General features: G+C 51.0%; 1 protein-coding gene across 4 annotated transcripts in view; it reads right to left on the bottom strand.

Annotated features, from left to right (window-relative positions):
- The window catches only part of il16 (interleukin 16), a 129,293-nt gene that overhangs the window by 103,715 nt on the left and 5,257 nt on the right, over positions 1–20,321 (bottom strand). For 3 of the 4 annotated variants that reach the window (XM_057839858.1, XM_057839890.1, XM_057839868.1), the window contains exons 2-3: positions 19,692–19,935; positions 4,743–5,007 (exon numbers count right to left, since the gene is read on the bottom strand). In XM_057839858.1, coding sequence (XP_057695841.1) covers positions 4,743–5,007; positions 19,692–19,935 — 509 coding nt within the window. Of the gene's footprint in view, positions 1–609; positions 756–4,742; positions 5,008–19,691; positions 19,936–20,321 lie in introns of those variants that run through there. The other variant, XM_057839876.1, reaches the window with a different exon arrangement.

Here is a 20,321-nt window from a genome sequence, read left to right as displayed (position 1 = left end):
GTGGCCGTTGCAGCTAGACTGCTGCTTGCGAAAATATTTGTCAATTTATGACATTTTAATGCTTTGCTCTCCAGTTTCTTTAATTTTTTTCTTCCTAACCTTCTCCGCGCCACCCTTCTCTTTTCTTTTTTTGCCACCACCATCCATATTGGGCATTAACGCTCGTCGCCATTTTGCTTCCACAAGGAACCAATGAAGGCAACTTTGTGCTTCTTTCGTCCTTCTATCGGACTGGCGATGAACAGCCAGGCGCATTGCTGCCACCTGTCGGATTGGATGCAAACTGTAGATAATCAGAGGCTAGGGGGGACAAAAGCAGTGATCTAAAATGAATGGCGGCCGCCGGCCGTCCAGGGCACCGGCCGTTCTGTGATCCTCCAGAACCCACAGATTACCAGTCCGCCCCTGCCGCCTGGTAAGCAAGCGATATTTTACGTAAGTCACTCACGCAGGTCAAGAGTTTACCAACTACATAATGTTACAGTTGCTATTCTAGGAGTGCACTCTTCTGGACTGAGGCTTCAGGTGTTGTTCCTGCAATTTGTGGAGCCATTCTCCCAGCTTTGGGGTTACTGCCCCAAGTGTTCCCACTACCACAGGATCACCTACCACATCCACTCCAACTGCTTCTGCTTTTTTGTCCACCACCACGACGTCCGATTGGTTAGCCTGGAGCTATTTGTCAATATGGAAGTTGAAGTCCCATAGAACCTTGGCCATCCTCTGTGGCGTTGCCCTATTTTTATGTACTTCCTTAATCTAAGTACATGTAAGGCTGAAACTTGAATGGAACAACACTTCTTTATTCAGTGTGCTTCACAGCATTTTTGTCACAGAGACATCACAGAGATTCCTTTTATACTGTCATACCACACCCACAGGAAGTGCCTATGGCAACAGCAGTGTGACATAAATATGTCACATCTCCTCCCCCCTTACATAACCTGTCCCGGAAATAAACACAAAAATACCTCCTGTTTTTCCCTCATTACTTATTACTTATTAATCCAATCTATCAGGCGGTTGCCTGTCGCGTGCAGGATAACGACGATCAACAGTCACTTCCGATTTTCCACTTGTGGAAACAGGTTCCGATACCGTTTCAGGTTCTGTTTGTGCATTGGTTGAATTAGATACAATTACAGCAGGATTGTTTGGGTTTGACACATCCGGTGAGCTAGACATTTCTGGTATAATTACACTGCTAGCATAATCACAATCAACAGACAGTTCTGGAGTAGTGTCTGGTGTTCCCAACAATTGATCCACATGGCGACGCCAAACACCATCAGCTGTCTGAACTGTGTAGGAAACAGGTCCAGTTTGAGCAATGATGGTGGCAGGGGCCCACTTTTTCTTACTCTGATAACTCCGGGCCATAACAGAGTCACCAGGTGCAAAAACTCGGTTCTTGGAATGCAGGTCTCTGTACTTGATTTGTTTCCGTTGATCCATTTGAACAATCTCGCTCAGGTTTTCAAAAGGCCCTGCACACTCAATATGAATGCGGTGCAAAGGGTCCTGAAGAAAAAATCCTAAGGATGAAGTGGGCCTGCAGGTGGATTGTTGCGAATCATCTGAACAATTTTTTACAGTCTCTTCGATCTGTTTATCTAATCCTGGCCACCAAAAATAACTTCTCGCCATTTCTTTCATTTTGCCAATACCACTGTGACCTGCATGCAGTTGCGCAAGCATTTTAGCACGCAATGACTGTGGCACAATCACTCTCCTCCCCCACAGCAAACAACCCGATTTAACCGAAAGTTCCCACCTCCTATCCAAAAAAGGTTTGAGAGCGTTGTTCTCACACTTGGTTTGTCCTTTAATTACCATGTCCATGACGACTGACAGTTCGGGGTCGTTCCGAATTGCACGTTTCACTTGCGAAGCTGAAATTGGTGTGTGTTCAACATTTCGTGAATAGAATATGTCCACTGAGGTAGGGCCATGTTTTGTGACAGGAAGCGGCAACCTCGAAAGTCCATCAGCATTGCAATGCAAATCAGATTTCCGATACTTGATGTCGTATGAGTGAGCTGATAACAACAAAGCCCACCTCTGAAGACGTGCACCAGTCAGCGAAGGGATTCCTGCATGAGGTCCCAAAATCGTTGTCAGTGGTCTCTGATCCGTTAACGGAGTAAACTTCCTTCCATACAAATATTGGTGGAACTTCCTCACACCAAAAATAATGCTCAATGCTTCTCGTTCCAATTGAGCATAGTTTGACTCTGCTTTGTTAAGGTTTCTCGATGCGAAGAATTGTGCTATATAAATAAATTTGCCTTGCCTTGCCTTGCCCACACCATAGGGTGAAGCATCGCATGCCAGCTGTATTGGATATGAAGGGTTGAAATGAGTGAGAACCTCTGATGAAATCAGGGCGTTTTTCGCATTTCGAAAAGCTTTGTTACACTCATTCGTCCATTTCCATTTTACATCTTTGCACAACAGCTCATACAATGGTTTAAGAAGCGATGCCAAATTGAGAATAAACCGTCCATACTAGTTCAGTAGACGTAAAAAAGATGTAAGCTGACTCACAATTTCTGGGGCGGGTGCATCCACAATTGCCCTTGTCTTTGATGGAGCTTTGTGTAGTCCTTCGTGGTCTATCACATGCCCGAGATACTATACAAATAAAATTGAATTGAATTGAATTTTGGGATATGGGCACTTCTATACAATACTGGTTACAGATATTCCTGTAAACTATCCCAGCCACTTGGTTGTTCCTCTCCATGTATGCTCATCCAGCTAGCATCTTACTCCTTGCTACGATGTGATGGACTGTCTCCGGAGCATCTTTGCACAGCCTGCACCTTGAGTCTGATCTGCTCTGATAGGTCTTGGCCTCTATGGTCCTTGTACTTAGGGCCTGTTCTTGCGCAGCCATGATTAGAGCCTTGTGGTGTCAGTCTGGCAGGATTTCTTGACGTCAGCCCCTTCTTCAACTTGCCGGTGGTACATTCCATGTAGGGGCTTGTCCCTTCAAGTTGATAGCTCCTCCTCTTATGCACTCTCATGGTTAGCAATCATGGAACAAGACATAACTGGGAAAGGCCAGAGAATGTGGAGCTGATGGAGAGCTACTACACCAGCAATATTCAAGAGGGGATGCATGCAGCAAATAGCGGATCAATGGATACTTCGTAACCCACAATCAAAGCTAATAAAGCAACTGTTAGCCCAATGTTCCAAAGAAAACTGGGTTGAAATGGCTCTTTGAGTGTGAAAAGTTGCCGACCCCTGATCTAGAGTTTTAAATCGACTTACCATGCATATTTGTGGGATGTTGAAGGAACCTGGAGTATCCCAGACAGTATTTTTTATCCTCCTGTGATATTTTTCTGCTCATTACTGTTTACAGATAAACTGTTTACTTCTGTGGAATGTGAGGCTTTGCTGTGTAAAAAATAAGGAACAATAAGCCCTGTCTTTTCTGAATATTTGACCTTCAGACCAGTGAACAGCTCACCAGCCCAGCATGTGATCAGAAACAGGGAAACAGAGAGCAGTACATATTTTCGTATTCACGGATAATACAGTTATTGAAAAACTTGATATGTCTCCGTGATGTTATTGTTATAACATTTAGAAACGGTTTTGTTATTGTGCCCCCTTGAGAGCAATTGATTGGTGATCACTACCCACCTTTGAAGTTAGTTAGGAATTGGGGTGTGACAAAATATCGAAATGGTGATATATCGTGATAGTTATTATCCCAAAAGGTTATCGATATGCTCCTGCCAAGAATCGAGATATCGTTTTAAAAAGGTGTCAATGTCTAAAAATAAAAATGAACCAACAAGTTGCTACCTAAATCTTCCACCATAATAGTGTCTCAATAAACTCTAAGGCTACATTGACGGTGCTCGACGCCAAATCCATTTAGACTGGGAACGTTCGTTCATTCGAAACCAGAGCATTCACAGTCATTATGTCCGATTTTGAGGGCATTTACAGGTCACTTGCTGTTCATTTTAGGGCATTTACAGGTCATTTTCTGTCCAGTTTGAGTCACTGCCTATTCATTTGGGTGATTCCCAGGTCATTTCCTGTTCTGTAACTCAAAATAAACAGGAAGTGACCCATAAAATACCCCAAAATCAACAGGAAGTAAGTACAAATGAACAGGTAAGTGACCTTAAATGGCCCAAAATTACCTCATTGCCTGGCATTGGCTGCAACTACCGGCCATAGACGTTCAATCCGTTTGAAGTGGGAGGGATGGCCATGTTCATTCAGCGAATGAACGAATGTTCACCCTCCCAGTTCAAACGGATTGGACGTCTACTCGTGATAAACTCATTCCAATTCACAGTAGAAGCTTGTTTTTCTGTTTATTAGTTGTTTGTAGAATATCCTAGAATGATTTCCTGACCAATGTATCGATAATCGTTGTATCGCCAGATCGTCAGATCATCGTTATCGTGAGATTTGTATCGCAAATCGTATCGTATCGTAAGGTACCAAGCGCTTCCCACTCCTAGTTAGGAATGGAAATTGTGCGCCTATTGTGCAAATTTGTTTGAATACCAGAAAGTGATAGCACTTTGGGTTTGGGTTATTTAATTGAAAACAGAAAGTCTATTATTATTGCCATTGCTGCACTGAAAATTTGATTTGGGAAGTGTAAAGGGAAATCATAAAACAGTCATTGGCTAAAACATTCCAATCTTACAACAGATATTTTTGCTGAGATATTTCTAATTGAGTTAAAATCTTTGTCTTCATACCTTGATGCTGAAAGATCTCCGCGAGCTCTTTTTGTTTTCACTTAAGGAGCTGGCATGAAGAAGCTGTCTGGAATCCACTCTGACGCTTCTTGTATCCAAGGTTGATTGCGGTGTTCTGTATCCTGTTTTATCCTCAGCGGTCAAATCTGTCCGCCAGCCAGAACTCGATGTCCTTCTCTCCTCTGACATCTCCCTCCCACTCGTCTCCTGACCCTCCGAGTTGGGCCAGTCATCTGTGGTCTTTGAGTGGCACAGAATCAAGGACCTGGAGCGAGTCAGTATACATTTGTAAGTATTAGGAAAAGGCAGTACCATATGCAAAGCTGGACAAGGGAAAGTAATTTTAAATGGTTTGGATTTCAACTCATGACAAATGGCATATTCGTTGGGTGGCTGTGACCTGCATCCAGGTAGAAGACATGAATTGAGGTTCCTAACTTCTCTCTTCTATGGGTGTGACAACATATCAAAATGGTGCTAAATCATGATAGTTTGCATCACAAACGGTTATTGATATGCTCTGCCAAAAATTGATACAGTCGGGTAAATAAGTATTTAGTCAAACACTAATTCTGCAAGTTGTCCTACTTGAAAAGATAAGAGAGGCCTATAGCTGTCAACATGGGTAAACCATGGGTACCATGAGAGACAGCATGTGGAGAAAAAAAAACAGAAAATCACATTGTTTGATTTTTAAAGAATTTATTTCCAAATTAGAGTGGATAATAAGTATTTGGTCACCTACAAACAAGCAAGATTTCTGCCTGTCAAAGAGTTCTAACTTCTTCTAACGAGGTCTAACGAGGCTCCACTCGTTACCTGTATTAATGGCACCTCTTTTAAATCATTATCGGTATAAAAGACACCTGTCCCAAATCTCAGTCAGTCACACTCCAAACTCCACTATGGCCAAGACCAAAGAGCTGTCGAAGGACACCAGAGACAAAATTGTAGACCTGCACCAGGCTGGCAAGACTGAATCTGCAAGAGGTAAAACGTGTGGTGTAAAGAAATCAACTGTGGGAGCAATTATTAGAAAATGGAAGACATACAAGACCACTGATAATCTTCCTCGGTCTGGGGCTCCATGCAAGATCTCACCCCGTGGCGTCAAAATGATAACAAGAACGGTGAGCAAAAATCCCACAACCACACAGGGGGACCTAGTGAATGACCTACAGAGAGCTGGGACCACAGTAACAAAGGCTACTATCAGTAACACAATGCGCCGCCAGGGACTCAAATCCTGCACGGCCAGACGTGTCCGCCTGCTGATGCCAGTACATGTCCAGCCCCATCTGCGGTTCGCTAGAGAGCATTTGGATGATCCAGAAAAAGACTAAGAGAATGTGTTATGGTCAGATGAAACCAAAATACAATTTTTTGGTAGAAACACAGGTTCTCGTGTTTGGAGGAGAAAGAATACTGAATTGCATCTGATGAACACCGTACCCACTGTGAAGCTTGGGGGTTGAAACATCATGCTTTGGGGCAGTTTTTGTGCAAAGGGACCAGGACGGCTGATCTGTGTAAAGGAAAGAATGAATGGGGCCATGTATCGAGAGATTTTGAGTGAAAATCTCCTTCCATCAGCAAGGGCATTGAAGATGGGACTTGGCTGGGTCTTTCAACATGTCAATGATCCCAAACACACAGCCAGGGCAATAAAGGAGTGGCTTCGTAAGAAGCATTTCAAGGTCCCGGAGTGCCCTAGCCAGTCTCCAGATCTCAACACCATAGAAAATCTGTGGAGGGAGTTGAACCCATGTTGCCCAACGACAGCCCCAGAACATCACTGCTCTAGAGGAGATCAGCATGGAGGATTGCGCCAAAATACCAGCAACAGTGTGTGAAAAGCTTGTCAAGAGTTACAGAAAACGTTTGGCCTCCGTTATAGCCAACAAAGGGTACATAACAAAGTATTGAGATGAACTTTTGGTATTGACCAAATACTTATTTTCCACCATGATTTGCAAATAAATTCTTTAAAAATCAAACAATGTGATTTTCTGTTTTTTCTTTTCCACATTCTGTCTCTCATGGTTGAGGTTTACCCATGTTGACAATTACAGGCCTCTCTAACCTTTTCAAGTGGGAGAACTTGCACAATTAGTGGTTGACTAAATACTTATTTGCCCCACTGTATATTGTTTTAAAAAGGTGTCAATGTCTAAAAAAAGGAACCAACAGGCATGGGCGGACTGTAATACGGGGGATACCGGAGATTTCCCCGGTGGGCTGATGGCCTGGTGGGCCTGTGATCAAATGAGCAGACTCTAAAATTAGTGCATCCGTGCAATCCAAGCATTACAGTAAATGCAACGGCCGGCAAGGCAGATGACTTCCATGTGCTCGCGTTGTTCCCAACTCTTAAAAACACTTTCATCTATCGAAAATACAGTTCTATTTCATCCCTGCTGACCGCCAGAGGCGGCGCTGTAAGCACTGAATGATCCCTTCGCGCATGCGCAGTGCGAGTAATAATACCAACGTTGTCACCTGTGAACCCAGGTTGACCCCCTGCAAAGGTATAACTTCCGGTGTCAACATAGATGCCGTCCCTTTTTTCTTCTCGCGTGGCAGTTGCCACCTTGTTGTTTGTGTCGCGTGAAGCCTTCTTGACTGTGTGTCGGAGCTGCGAGTTGGATTCGCCCTCCTTAGGCTGCGTCACTTTGTTAGCGATCCGGCCATGTGGAGTTTATGTGATTCCTCATTGGAGCGAATGACTGCCCGTGCCGGTGACGGCTTCGTTTGCGATCCCTCTCCCAGCTGAGGGCGTTGGGTGAGTGATCCCGGCTGACTCAATGCTTGTGTGGCCGCCGGCTGCGTTCGCCTGTTTCTTTTTTCGCCGGCGTGTGTTCCGGGGGCGGAGCTGTTGTCCGCCTCGCTGGTTACCGTAGCCGCTTGCTTGGCCTTTTGGCTGTGCGCGGGCTTTCACGGCGTTACCTCGATTCCCGTTGCTTCTTGCGGTTGGTGTTGTGGGTTTGCGATCTCGCTAGACTGGCTGCGCTTGCTGTGCAGGTGGCGTTCGCGCCACTTTCCCTCAGCTGGCTTTCACGGTGTTTCGTCGAGTCCCATCGCTTCTTGCGATCGGCGTCGTGGGTTGCTATACTGCTAGCCTGGCTGCTCTTGCTGTGTAGGTGGCGTTCGCGCCACCTTCCCTCAGCTGGCTTTCACGGTGTTTGGTCGATTCCCGTCACTTCTTGCGGTCGGTGTCGTGGGTTGGCAATATCGCTGGCCTGGCTGCGCTTGCTGAGCAGGTGGCGTTCGCGCCCCCTTCCCTCAGCCATTGTCAACGCGATCGCGTTGGCCGTGGAGGGCTCTCCCTGTGTGTTGCATGTGGCTCCCTCCTTGGGTCGTGTGACGCCCCGGACCGGTGTTCGGCGTGCCGTGACCTGTCTGACGTTTCTTGTGTGGGGTTTGCGGCTGTGGGCTTGCTCCGGTGTGGCTTCCTCCCTGTCCGTCGCCCATTTTCCAGGGGCGGAAGCCGCACTGGCGGGGGCCTGGGCCCCCTTCAATGTCGCGTCTGCCTATGGCGGGAATTCCCCTGGCCCCCCGGCGGTGACTGTGGGGGTTGGTGCGGGCTGCCCCCCCCGTTCGTGCTCAGGGGCGCGTTCTCATATGCGACGCTGCCCCTTGTCGTTTGTGGCCGCCTAGGGCGCCGTGGTACGTCGGCTCCTGCGCCCGCCCGGAATCTGGTGGAGGCGGGGGCAGACCAGCTGCTTGCCTCTGGTGTTGGGCAGCCTTTGGCGGTTCTGCTTCCCTGTTGCGTCTTCGGTGCTCGGCGCTTCTTCCTCCTCGCGGGGCTTGTCGCTGGTTCCCCCGACGTTTCTGGGCTGGCGGTGCTGCGCAGCGCGTTGGCATGTCTGCGGCTGGATTCGCCTCGACGGCCTGCTTCAGCACCGACGGGCGCTCTCGGCACCGGCGGACCACTTCAGGTTTTTCTGTTCCTGTTTCGGCTGCCTTTGTGGGGGAACTCCGGGCTGGTTGGTGTGTTCCTGGTGCTCTCTCGCTGTTCTCAGCTGTAGGCCGCACTCTAGTGGCTGTGCGTGGTCTGGCTGCTGTCGTCCTGGACCGCATGGCAGGTGTTGGCCTTGCCATTGCGTCCCTCATTGTCCCCTGGGGGGTGTTTTCATCCTGTTGTGCGCTGCCATCGGCCCCGGCTGCGTGCGTCGGTGCTTTCCTGGCTCGCCTTATTCTGGCCTCTCGGCGCCCTAGCCGAGGGTGGTGTTGATGCCCCAGCGATGGGCTTCGGCGGCGCGGCCTTGCGCGTGTCCGCCCCCTGTCCCGTTCTGGCTTGTAGCCGGGTTTGCCGTGCTCGTTCCCCCCTGGCTGAGGCTGTCCGGGGACGCTCCATGGCGTTCCGGTTGTACTCGGCCGTCTTTTCGGCTCTGCCGTGTTTTCCCCTTGGGGTTGGCCTTTTGCAGCCCGTGCAGCCAGGCATCGGCCGTCGTGCCTGCGTCGGGGCGCCACTCCTGCGGGTGGCCCTGTTGGCCCCTCTGCTGCATTTTGTCATTGTCGTTCGGCGCGCCTTTCCCCTGTTGGGGTTGTGGTCCCCAGCGGCCTCCTGTTATTCGGCTGATTCCTTTTGTACCCCTGCCCGCTTGCCTCCGCGTCGGGCGCAGGCAGTTTTGGCCCACCGGCCCCCCTGTCCTCTTCACAGCCAGGGGGCGGGACTGAGGCCAGTAGGCTGGCCATCGGTTTTCCCAACGGCGGCTCGGTTCGTAGGCTGATCGTGTTTCGATCCGCTGGGTTGTAGCCGCCTTGTCTCACGGGTCCGTGCCACTGTTCCTCGCTGGCCCCCTGTGAACCACCGGGTCAGGGTGGCTACAGTCGTGGCCGGGTGATGGCTCTGGATCTGGGCATCGAGCCTGTGGCTCCTCGGGCTTGCCCGTTCCGCATGTTTACCTCTGCGGGTGGCCGCCCGGGGGAGTGGTTCTCTTCTGTGGGCCCGTGGGACGTCGGCTTTGTGTGGCTGTTGCTCCTCGCCGCGGGCGGTTTCTCTGCCTTGCTTTCGTGGTTCGCCTCTGGCGGTTCAGGATTCTCCCCATTGGCCTCCCTCTTTCCCCGAGGGGTGTTCGCCCATTTCGTGGGAGTATGTCTGTCTCCCCTCCAGCTGGCGGGCGTGTGGATTCTACCATGCCTCGACGACTGGCTGATGTGTGCGCCATCGCGCGCTTTAGCATGCGCCGATAGGGCCGTTGTTCTTGCCCACGTGGCTCGCTGGGGCATCTGGGTCGATTTGGGGCTGTTTTGCTTGTTCCCCTCTCGGCGGGTGGCCTTCCTTGGGGTGTCTATGGGCGTGGTGGCCATGTTGGCTCCTCCGTTGTCCCGTGGGGGTGGACACTCTGCACCTCCTCTTGCGTTTTTGGGTTGATCGGGTGTGCCAGTGTGTGGCCTTCCTGCGGCTTATGGCCGTGTTGGTATCCTTGTCCGCAGTTGTACCCCTGGGTCTTCTTTTATTGCGCCCCCTGCTACGGTGGCTGACCGGCTTTCGCCTGGTTGCCGTATGGCTCCTCACCGGAGGCTCAGTGTCTCCCGCCGGTGTGAGGTTGCCTTGACGGAACGGTGTCTACCTGAGGTAGGGCGTACCGTTGGGTATGGCTCCTGTCCGACACGATTTGGTCACTGCGGTGCCGGTCGCTCGAGATGGGATGCTGTTGGCAGCGCTGGGCTGCTTGGGGCTGCTGGGCTGTACTGGGCCGCGCCGTTCACAGCGATGTGCTGGGACTGCTTGCGGCTCACCTTGCTCTCGGGCGTTTACTGCCCGTGCCTGTGGGGGTGGTTTGTGCTGTGCGGGCAGACAACGCCGCCGTGGTGTACTGTGCCGTTCGCCGGGGGCACGGGGTCTGTTAGTCTCTTGTGTGGCTGGCCCCTCTCCTTGCGGGGCTGCTGGCCTCGTTTCTTCCCGGCCTGATATTCTATTTGCCAGTGCCCTATCCCGCCGTAGTCTACCACCGGGGGTCTGGAGCCTTCGTCCCGGTGTGGTGCACACGTTTGGTGTGTGTTCAGTGGGTTGGGGTCGTTCTCTTAGTCTCCCAGTAGTCGAACCGCTGCCCTCTCTGGTTTTCTGTGGGGTGCGCACCGGCCCGCTTGGTCGGGACGCGCTGGGCGCACTCCCGGCTGCCTCTGGTCTGGCTGCCGCTTCTGAGGGTCCTTGTGGAGGAGCACTTGCTGTGGCCTGTGGCCCCCTTTTTTGGCCGTCTGTCGGCGATTTTTATGGCCTCCCCTGCTGTCCCAGTTGGGGACCTGGTGTCACCTCCCGATCCTCGCCGTCTCCGCCGGCGTGTCTGGCCGCTGGAGGTGACCGGCTTGCTGATTGGCAGCTGCTCGGTTTCCGTCTGGTGGACGCTTTTGGACGCCTGGGCGCCCTCCACCCGGCTTCAGTATACTGGTCGGTGGTGGTTGTTTGTAGCGTGGCGTGCGGGCCGTGAGGATGTGTGCTGATATGTCCGCGTTGTTCTAGACTTGTTGCTGTCTCTCCTTGATTGGGTCGTTCTACATCCCCCCTCAAGGTCTGAGCTGCTGCAATCTCTGCTCCTCTCGCCAGAGTCTCTGGTGGCTCTGTAGGGAGCCACAGCCTGGTCTCTGCTTTCCTCATGGGGGCCCTGCGGCTCTGCCCGGCAGGTGTCCTCGTGCCCCAGTTTGGGGTCCGCGGTCGGTGCTCGGCTGTTGTGCCGCCCCCCTTCTAGCTTCTGGCTGCAACCGGCCCTCTGTTGGTAGCCCACTAGGCGTCGTTCCCGCTGATCGTTGCCTCTGCTTGGCGTGTCGGCGTGTTGCTCGCGCACTCGGTTGGCCGTCGTGCATGTTTTTGCACTCTGGGGGCTCGGGTGTCGCGCTGTGGCCTGGCGGTACCTGTGTGCCCTAAGTGTTGGCTGACTCGTACTGCGTTCGGCATTTACACCTTGCTTATTTTTGGTGGGCGGTGTCGGGCCGGGGCTGTTATACCCGGCCGGGACCCTGGGGTTTTGTGGGAACTCTGTGACGGGTTTTCATGGGTCTTCACGCCTTTTTGCCTGCTATGGGGTTCGTGGCAGGGGATCTGCCCTCTCCAGGCAGCGCCTCCCTCGTTGGGTCATGGATCCAATTGTCGCTCTTATCAGACGCCCCCTGCCATCTGGGGCGTGCTGTCATTTTGCCTGGGGCATTGCTGCTTCCTGGGCTGCCTCGAGGGAGTGGCCGCTGCCTCATGGTCAGGGCATGGCTCCTTCTCGGGGTTTACTAATTTTTAATGACACCTCCTCCCGCCCACTGGGCGTGGTCTTCGGGTCCCTGTGCAGTTTGTGTTGGGGATTCTTCGTGACCCCGCTGGTATTGGTCATTCAGTGCTTACAGCACCGCCTCTGGCGGTCAGCAGGGATGAAATAGAACGAAAGTTACATAGGTAACTACGGTTCTATGAATCCCGAATGACCGCCAGAGCATTCGGTCACTCAGAATCCTATGACCACGCACGCGAGAAGGAAGGGGTCATTCAGTGCTTACAGCACCGCCTCTGGTGGTCATTTGGGATTCATAGAACCGTAGTTACCTACGTAACTTGTGTAACTCATTGTGGTCAAAAGTTTACATACACTTGTGAAGAACATAATGTCATGGCTCTCTTGAGTTTCCAGTTATTTCTACAACTCTGATTTTTCTCTGATAGAGTGATTGGAACAGATACTTCTTTGTCACAAAAAACATTCATGAAGTTTGGTCCTTTTATGACTTTATTATGGGTTAACAGAAAAAGTGATCAAATCTGCTGGGTCAAAAATATACATACATGGATCTGAAAAAGCGAATCATTGACTTGAACAAGTCAGAAAAGTCACTTGGAGCCATTTCAAAGCAGCCGCAGGTCCCAAGAGCAACAGTGCAAACAATTGTAAGTATAAAGTGCATGGCACTGTTTTGTCACTGCCACGATCAGGAAGAAAACGCAAGCTATCACCTGCTGCTGAGAGAAAATTGGTCAGGAGGGTGAAGATTCAACCAAGAATCACCAAAAAGCAGATCTGCTAAGAATTAGAAGCTGCTGGAAGACAGGTGTCAGTGTCCACAGTCAAGCGTGTTTTGCATCTCCATGAACTGAGAGGCTGCCGTGCAAGAAGGAAGCCCTTGCTCCAAAAGCGGCACCTTAAGGCTCGACTGAATTTTGCTGCTGATCACATGGACAAAGATGAGACCTTCTGGAGGAAAGTTCTGTGGTCAGACGAAACAAAAATCGAGATGTTTGGCCACAATGCCCAGCAATATGTTTGGAGGAGAAAAGGTGAGGCCTTTAACCCCAAGTACACCATGCCTACCGTCAAGCACGGTGGTGATAGTATTATGCTGTGGTGTTAGGTTTCTGAGTGAGCGGGGGACCCAAGCGCAGAGAAGCAAGGCAAGGTGGCAGTGGTTACAATTGTTTATTGCTGTATGTGAAGGCAGTCTTTGTCCAGATAGTCAGGCAGGCGATTAGTGTGTGATCAGGTGAGCTGTGAAGGCAGGTGAGCTGTGAAGGCAGGCGAGCTGTGAAGGCAGGCGAGCAGTGCAGAATCTGTGAACAAAGGTAATATGAGCTAAAGCAAAGCAATACAGAGTTCTAGAATTTTCAAGGGCTAGTGTCACAAACTCTTGGAGTGGAGTTGTTGATCTGGCAATGAGGTGAGGCCAGGGACTGGCTTAAGTAGGCTGTTAACGATGACTGACTGCACCTGGTCCCAGGCTCACCCATCTGTCCAATCCTGCAATCAAGACACATGCACCCACACACACACACACACACAAGGAGGAGGAGGAGCAGCAGCGCTCAGGGAGCAGGGGCCTTAACAGTACCCCCCCTCCTACGGGCGCCACATGGCGCACGAGCCAGACGCCCAGGGTGCCGACGGTGAAAGTTACGGATTAGGGACCGACACAGCACATGGCGAGCGGGGACCCAGCTGCGCTCCTCAGGCCCGTAACCCTCCCAGTCCACTAAGTACTGGAGGCCCCGACCCCGCCGGCGGACGTCCAGCAGCCTCCGGACGGAGAAGGCGGGGTGCCCATCGATGAGCTGAGGCGGAGGAGGGGCTGGCACCGGAGGAGACAGTGGACTGGATGAGACAGGCTTTACTTGGGACACATGGAATGTTGGGTGGACTCTGAGTGAGGCAGGAAGCTTGAGGCGAACAGCACTAGGGTTAATGATTGCAACGATCTCATATGGGCCCACGAATCGTGGCGACAGTTTTTTGGACTCCACCTTGAGGGGGAGGTTACGGGCGCTGAGCCAGACCCGCTGGCCGACGTTGTAAACGGGCGCAGGGGTGCGGCGGCGATCGACCTGTGCTTTGGAGCTTGAGGCTGCGCGGAGCAGGGCAGTGCGAGCCGTCTTCCAGACCTTGGCACACTTGCGCATGTGGGCTTGCACTGACGGAACAGCACATTCCGTCTCCTGTGACGGAAACAGCGGGGGTTGGTAACCCAACGAGCATTCAAAGGGAGACAACCCTGAGGAAGCGCTTGGCAGCGTGTTGTGCGCGTACTCCACCCAGGCAAGATGGGAGCACCAAGAAGAGGGATGCGAGCTGGTCATACAGCGCAGGGCCGACTCCAGCTGTTGGTTCGTGCGCTCTGCTTGCCCGTTAGTTTGTGGATGGTATCCGGAAGACAGACTGGTCTTGACGCCCAGGGCCGCACAAAAAGCCTTCCAGACTTGGGAGATGAACTGGGGACCCCGGTCAGACACAATGTCAGCAGGGATTCCATGTAGACGAAAGACATTGTCGACGAGCAGATCTGCTGTCTCTTTAGCAGATGGAAGCTTGGGTAGCGCAAAGAAACGAGCAGTCTTTGAGAAACGGTCTATGATTGTGAGTATGACTGTATTACCCTTGGAAGGGGGGAGACCAGTGACGAAGTCCAGGGCAATGTGCGACCATGGGCGGCCAGGAACTGGAAGTGGATGAAGAAGACCAGAACTGGGCTTGGTGGAGGTCTTATTACGGGCGCAGACAGTACAAGCAGCCACAAAGGCCTTTGTGTCCCCTTCCATGGAGGGCCACCAGAATCGTCGTCTGATAAAGGCCAGCGTTCTATGCACACCAGGGTGGCATGTCAGGGGTGTGGAGTGCCCCCACTCCAGCACCTGGGCCCGGACAGAGTCAGGCACGAACAAACTGTTCCTGGGGCCTCCTCCTGGGTCTGCTTGACGTGCTTGGGCACGCTTGACCACCGACTCGATCTCCCAATTGAGACATGCCACAAAACAGGAAGGGGATAGAATGGGTTTGGGGTCTGGTCTTTCATTGTCGGGCGCAAACTGGCGGGACAGCGCGTCGGGCTTGATGTTCTGAGACCCTGGACGGTAAGACAGAGTGAAGGAGAAGCGGTCGAAGAACAGAGCCCACCTTGCCTGCCTGGAGTTCAGCCTCTTGGCCGATCGAATGTACTCCAGGTTTCGATGGTCTGTCCAGACGACAAATGGGTGCTCGGCTCCTTCCAGGAAGTGGCGCCATTCCTCCAAGGCAAGCTTCACAGCCAAGAGCTCCTTATCGCCAATGCTGTAATTGCGCTCTGCCGCTGAGAGCCTGCGGGAAAAGAATGCGCATGGGTGTACCTTGCCATCCTCCGAGCGCTGGGAAAGCACGGCTCCCACTCCTAGATCCGAAGCGTCCACTTCGACGATGAACTGGCGTGTTAGGTCAGGGTGACAAAGGATGGGTGTGGAACTGAACCGCCTCTTGAGATCACAGAATGCTGCTTCCGCTGTGGCAGTCCACTTGAATGGTACCAACGGAGAGGTGAGGCCTGTGAGGGGGGCAGCAACCCGGCTGTAGTCCCTGATGAATCGCCGATAAAAGTTCGCAAATCCTAGAAAGCGCTGCAGGGCCTTCCGTGAGGTTGGCCTGGGCCAATCAGTGACACCTGTCACTTTGGCGGGGTCCATTTTCAACTCTCCCTTAGCGACGACAAAGCCAAGGAACGTGGTATGAGCGACATGGAATTCGCACTTCTCTGGTTTGACGTAGAGCTGGTTTTCAAGTAGCCTTTGGAGCACCTGCCGAACGTGACCTACGTGCGCTGTGAGGGAATCTGAAAAAATAAGAATGTCGTCCAGGTATACGAACACAAATGCACCAATCATGTCCCGCAGGACATCGTTGACAAGGCACTGGAAGACGGCAGGCGCATTAGTCAAACCAAAGGGCATTACCAAATACTCGTAGTGGCCACGATGAGTGTTGAAGGCCGTCTTCCATTCGTCCCCTTCACGGATGCGGACCAGATGGTAGGCTTGGCGCAGGTCGAGCTTCGTAAAGACTGTGGCCCCATGAAGGGGAGCAAAAGCAGAGTCAATAAGAGGAAGCGGGTACCTATTTTTGATTGTTATGCTGTTAAGGCCTCTATAATCAACACAAGGTCGCAGGGTCTTGTCCTTTTTGCCTACAAAGAAAAAGCCGGCCCCCACCGGCGAAGAAGAGGGACGGATCACACCAGCAGCCAACGATTCTGAGATGTATTCCTCCATCGCTTGGCGTTCCTGGCGCGAGATGTTGAATAGCCGTCCACTAGGAAGAGGCGCCCCAGGCTTCAAGTCGATGGCGCAGTCATAGGGCCTATGAGGTGGTAGCGTCTTGGCACGGCTTTCGCTGAAAACGGGAGCAAGATCGTGATAACATGCTGGAACGAGGGACAGGTCTACCTGCTCTGGAGCTGGTTGTGCAGCAGCGACCCCAGCAGCAGATCCCAGGCATTTACTGAGGCAAAAGTCACTCCAAGCAGATATGCTGCCCCCCCTCCAGTCGATATTGGGATTGTGGGTCTTCAACCAAGGCAGGCCGAGAACTAAGGGAACTTGGAGATTCTCAAAAACATAAAACTTTGTTACTTCTCTGTGGTTTCCTGAGAGCACTAGGGATAATGGAGCAGTTTCCTGAGTCACACAATATAGCAGGTCGCCATTGAGGGCTCGAGCCTTGATTGGGGTTTCTAAGGGCAGCAGAGTTATCCCCATCTGGTCGACCAGGGCACGGTCAATTAGGTTATCATCTGCACCAGAGTCAACCAGGGCGTTTAACGGAAAAGACTGATCTCCCCAACAAAGCATGGCAGAAAGCCTTAAACGAGCGGTCGTTATAGTTTGATCGTGACTCACCGGGCTGTCCTTGTTGGAGAGTGGAGTGGCCCTCCTCCCTGCCCGCACAGGGCAGTTGGCAACAAAATGGTTTCCACCCCCACAGTAAAGGCACAATTTGGCACACCGCCGGCGATCCTTCTCCTCAGTGGAGAGCCGGGCACGTCCCAGCTGCATCGGCTCGGGTCCTGCGCTAGGGCATGGAGCAGATGGGGAGTCGTGCCCTCCATGGAACGAAGTGGGGGGTGGGGCATGTGGCTGGGGGTACGATGAAACTAGTGGTCCCAAATGTCTCAAACGTTCCCTGTGGCGCTCACGGAGACGAGAATCAAGCCGGATGGAAAGGTCAACGAGCTGGTCGAGGTCAGCAGGTTCATCACGGGCGGCCAACTCATCCTTGATTGAGTCATTAAGCGCACACCGGAAGATCTCTTGGAGTGCCACATTGTTGAAGCAACTCTCGGCGGCAAGCGTCCTAAAGCGGATTGCAAACTCTGCTACGCTGTCATTGCCTTGCTGGAGCAACATGAGGCGCTTTGCTGCCTCCCTGCCACGTACTGGGTGATCGAACACCTTCTTCATTTCTTCCGTAAAGGCGTAATAGGAGGAGCAGGTAGGAGAGCGCCCCTCCCATGTCGCTGTAGCCCATTCTAGCGCGGCGCCACGAAGGCAGCCAATGAGGTATGCTATTTTAGCATCTTCGGAAGCGTACGTGTGGGGCTGCTGGGTGAAAATGAGTCCACATTGAACCAAAAAGGTTCGACATGTCCCCAAGTCTCCATAATAAGGGGCAGGTGCCGGGACGAACGGCTCTCTGAAAGCAAAAGGGGCTGTGCAGGGCGACTCCGGAACAGGTGGAGCATGCTTAAAGGCCTGAAGGGAGGAGAGCCCAGCCTGGAGTAGAGTCAGGGTTTCGGCGAATTCACATAATTGACTCATAAGGGCTGTGATTGCCTCACCATGTTGCTTCAAAATGCTCTCCTGAGCGGCTGCTCGGCGGCGAAGTGGATCGGTCTCTGCTGGGTCCATGTTCAGGCCAGATCAAGCTGTTAGGTTTCTGAGTGAGCGGGGGACCCAAGCGCAGAGAAGCAAGGCAAGGTGGCAGTGGTTACAATTGTTTATTGCTGTATGTGAAGACAGTCTTTGTCCAGATAGTCAGGCAGGCGATTAGTGTGTGATCAGGTGAGCTGTGAAGGCAGGTGAGCTGTGAAGGCAGGCGAGCTGTGAAGGCAGGCGAGCAGTGCAGAATCTGTGAACAAAGGTAATATGAGCTAAAGCAAAGCAATACAGAGTTCTAGAATTTTCAAGGGCTAGTGTCACAAACTCTTGGAGTGGAGTTGTTGATCTGGCAATGAGGTGAGGCCAGGGACTGGCTTAAGTAGGCTGTTAACGATGACTGACTGCACCTGGTCCCAGGCTCACCCATCTGTCCAATCCTGCAATCAAGACACATGCACCCACACACACACACACGCACACACACACACAAGGAGGAGGAGGAGCAGCAGCGCTCAGGGAGCAGGGGCCTTAACATGTGGGGCTTTTTTGCTGCCAATGGAACTGGTGCTTTACAGAGAGTAAATGGGATAATGAAGAAGGAGGATTACCTTCAAATTCTTCAAGATAACCTAAAGTCATCAGCCCGAAGATTGAGTCTTGGGTGCAGTTGGGTGTTCCAACAGGACAATGACCCCAAACACACATCAAAAGTGGTCATGGAATGGCTAAATCAGGCTAGAATTAAGGTTGTCGAATGGCTTTCCCAAAGTCCTGACTTAAACCCCATTGAGAACTTGTGGCCAATGCTGAAGAAACAAGTCCATGTCAGAAAGCCATCAAATTTAACTGAACTGCACCAATTCTGTCAAGAGGAGTGGCCAAAGATTCAACCAGAAGCTTGCCAGAAGCTTGTGGATGGCTACCAAAAGCGCCTACTTGAAGAGAAAATGGCCAAGGGACATGTTACCAAATATTAGCGCTGCTGTATGTATATTTTTGACCCAGCAGATTTGATCACTTTTTTTCTGTTCACCCATAATAAAGTCATAAATAAAGTCATAAAAGAGAACCAAAGAACCAAACTTCATAAATGTTTTTTGTGACAAAGAAGTATCTGGTCCAATCACTCTATCAGAGAAAAATCAGAGCTGTAGAAATAACTGGAAACTCAAGAGAGCCATGACATTATGTTCTTCACAAGTGTATGTAAAGTTTTGACCACAACTGTATATAACAGCACCATTGTCATCATTTAAAAAAGAAATAAAGTCACCTGATCTTAAAACAGCTCCATCTACATGAACGTTACGTGCGCTGTCATGTCAGTACAATATTATACGATTGCCCTGAGAAATGGGTCGTCTCAGTAGATGGTAGGTTACTGTTTTCATTTTTGTTGCACTGTAAATGCACACATCTGAATGAATACTGGCTAAGGTTGGTGAATATTGTTAATGGACCTCTCTGACTATTCCCACACTCAAAATAATGCATTTTTTACTCTACCAATATTTGAAAAATGAATTAAAAGTCCTGCGTGTGAACTTTTATCAGGTTTCAGTAGATGGTAGGTTACAGTTCTCATTTTTGTGGTACTGTAAATCCACAATTCTGAATAAGTTCTGGCCAAGTCTGGTAGAAATTAGTAGCAGACCTCTCTGGCTACTCCCATACTCAAAACTATACATTTTTTTTACTATAATGATATTTAGGAAAATGAATTAAAAGTCCTACATGTATACAGCACTTTGATCAGGTTGCAGTTCTCATTTTTCTGGTGCGGTAAATCCACATTTCTGAATCAGTTCTGGAAAAATTGTTCCGCACCTCCTTTCAAGTTAAGCCCATGTTGTTTTTGGTACCTGGAGAGCATGGCAAACTTCTTGGACCGGTGGTTATGGCTGTTGTTTAGGTTGCTGTTCTTAGTATTCCGTTGGTCCCTGCTTCTCCTCTCCATCCTCCTCGCAGCAGCCGTGCTGGCTTTCCTCCTCTGGTGAGAGTATCTTTGAGGCATGGCTGCCAGTGTGTGCCTATCTGTGCGCACAGGGAGCTCAGGAACCAGTAAACGACTCCCTCCTGGGCCAGACCCCAACAAAAAAGGATTCTCTGCAGAGCAATTACAAAATTTTGTCAGAGTAACCTTACTGTATTCCTGTGTTCTGGGAAATAACTGACGATTGCAGAGGCTAATAACCAGTAATAAAGTACAATTATTCTCTTTGTTTAGGAAAAAAATAAGTGACCTTCTGACTACCATGGAATATTTCAGTTTCTTTCTCTGTCTCTCTCTCTTTCTCTCTCTCTCTCTCTCTCTCTCTCTCTCTCTCTCTCTCTCTCTCTCTCTCTCTCTCTCACTCGTTCTCTCCCTCTCTTAATATGTGTGCACAGATAATGGAGGGCTCTCCCCAATAATGGACTGGATTGCTTAATGGCCTCTACGCAACATCACATTACAGGATGATTTTCAAATGCATTATAGATGTTGTTCAGTA

Source organism: Corythoichthys intestinalis, chromosome 1, assembly GCF_030265065.1.
Source record: "Corythoichthys intestinalis isolate RoL2023-P3 chromosome 1, ASM3026506v1, whole genome shotgun sequence".
In the NCBI taxonomy this organism is placed as follows: domain Eukaryota; kingdom Metazoa; phylum Chordata; class Actinopteri; order Syngnathiformes; family Syngnathidae; genus Corythoichthys; species Corythoichthys intestinalis.
This window is presented reverse-complemented; position numbering and strand designations above follow the sequence as displayed.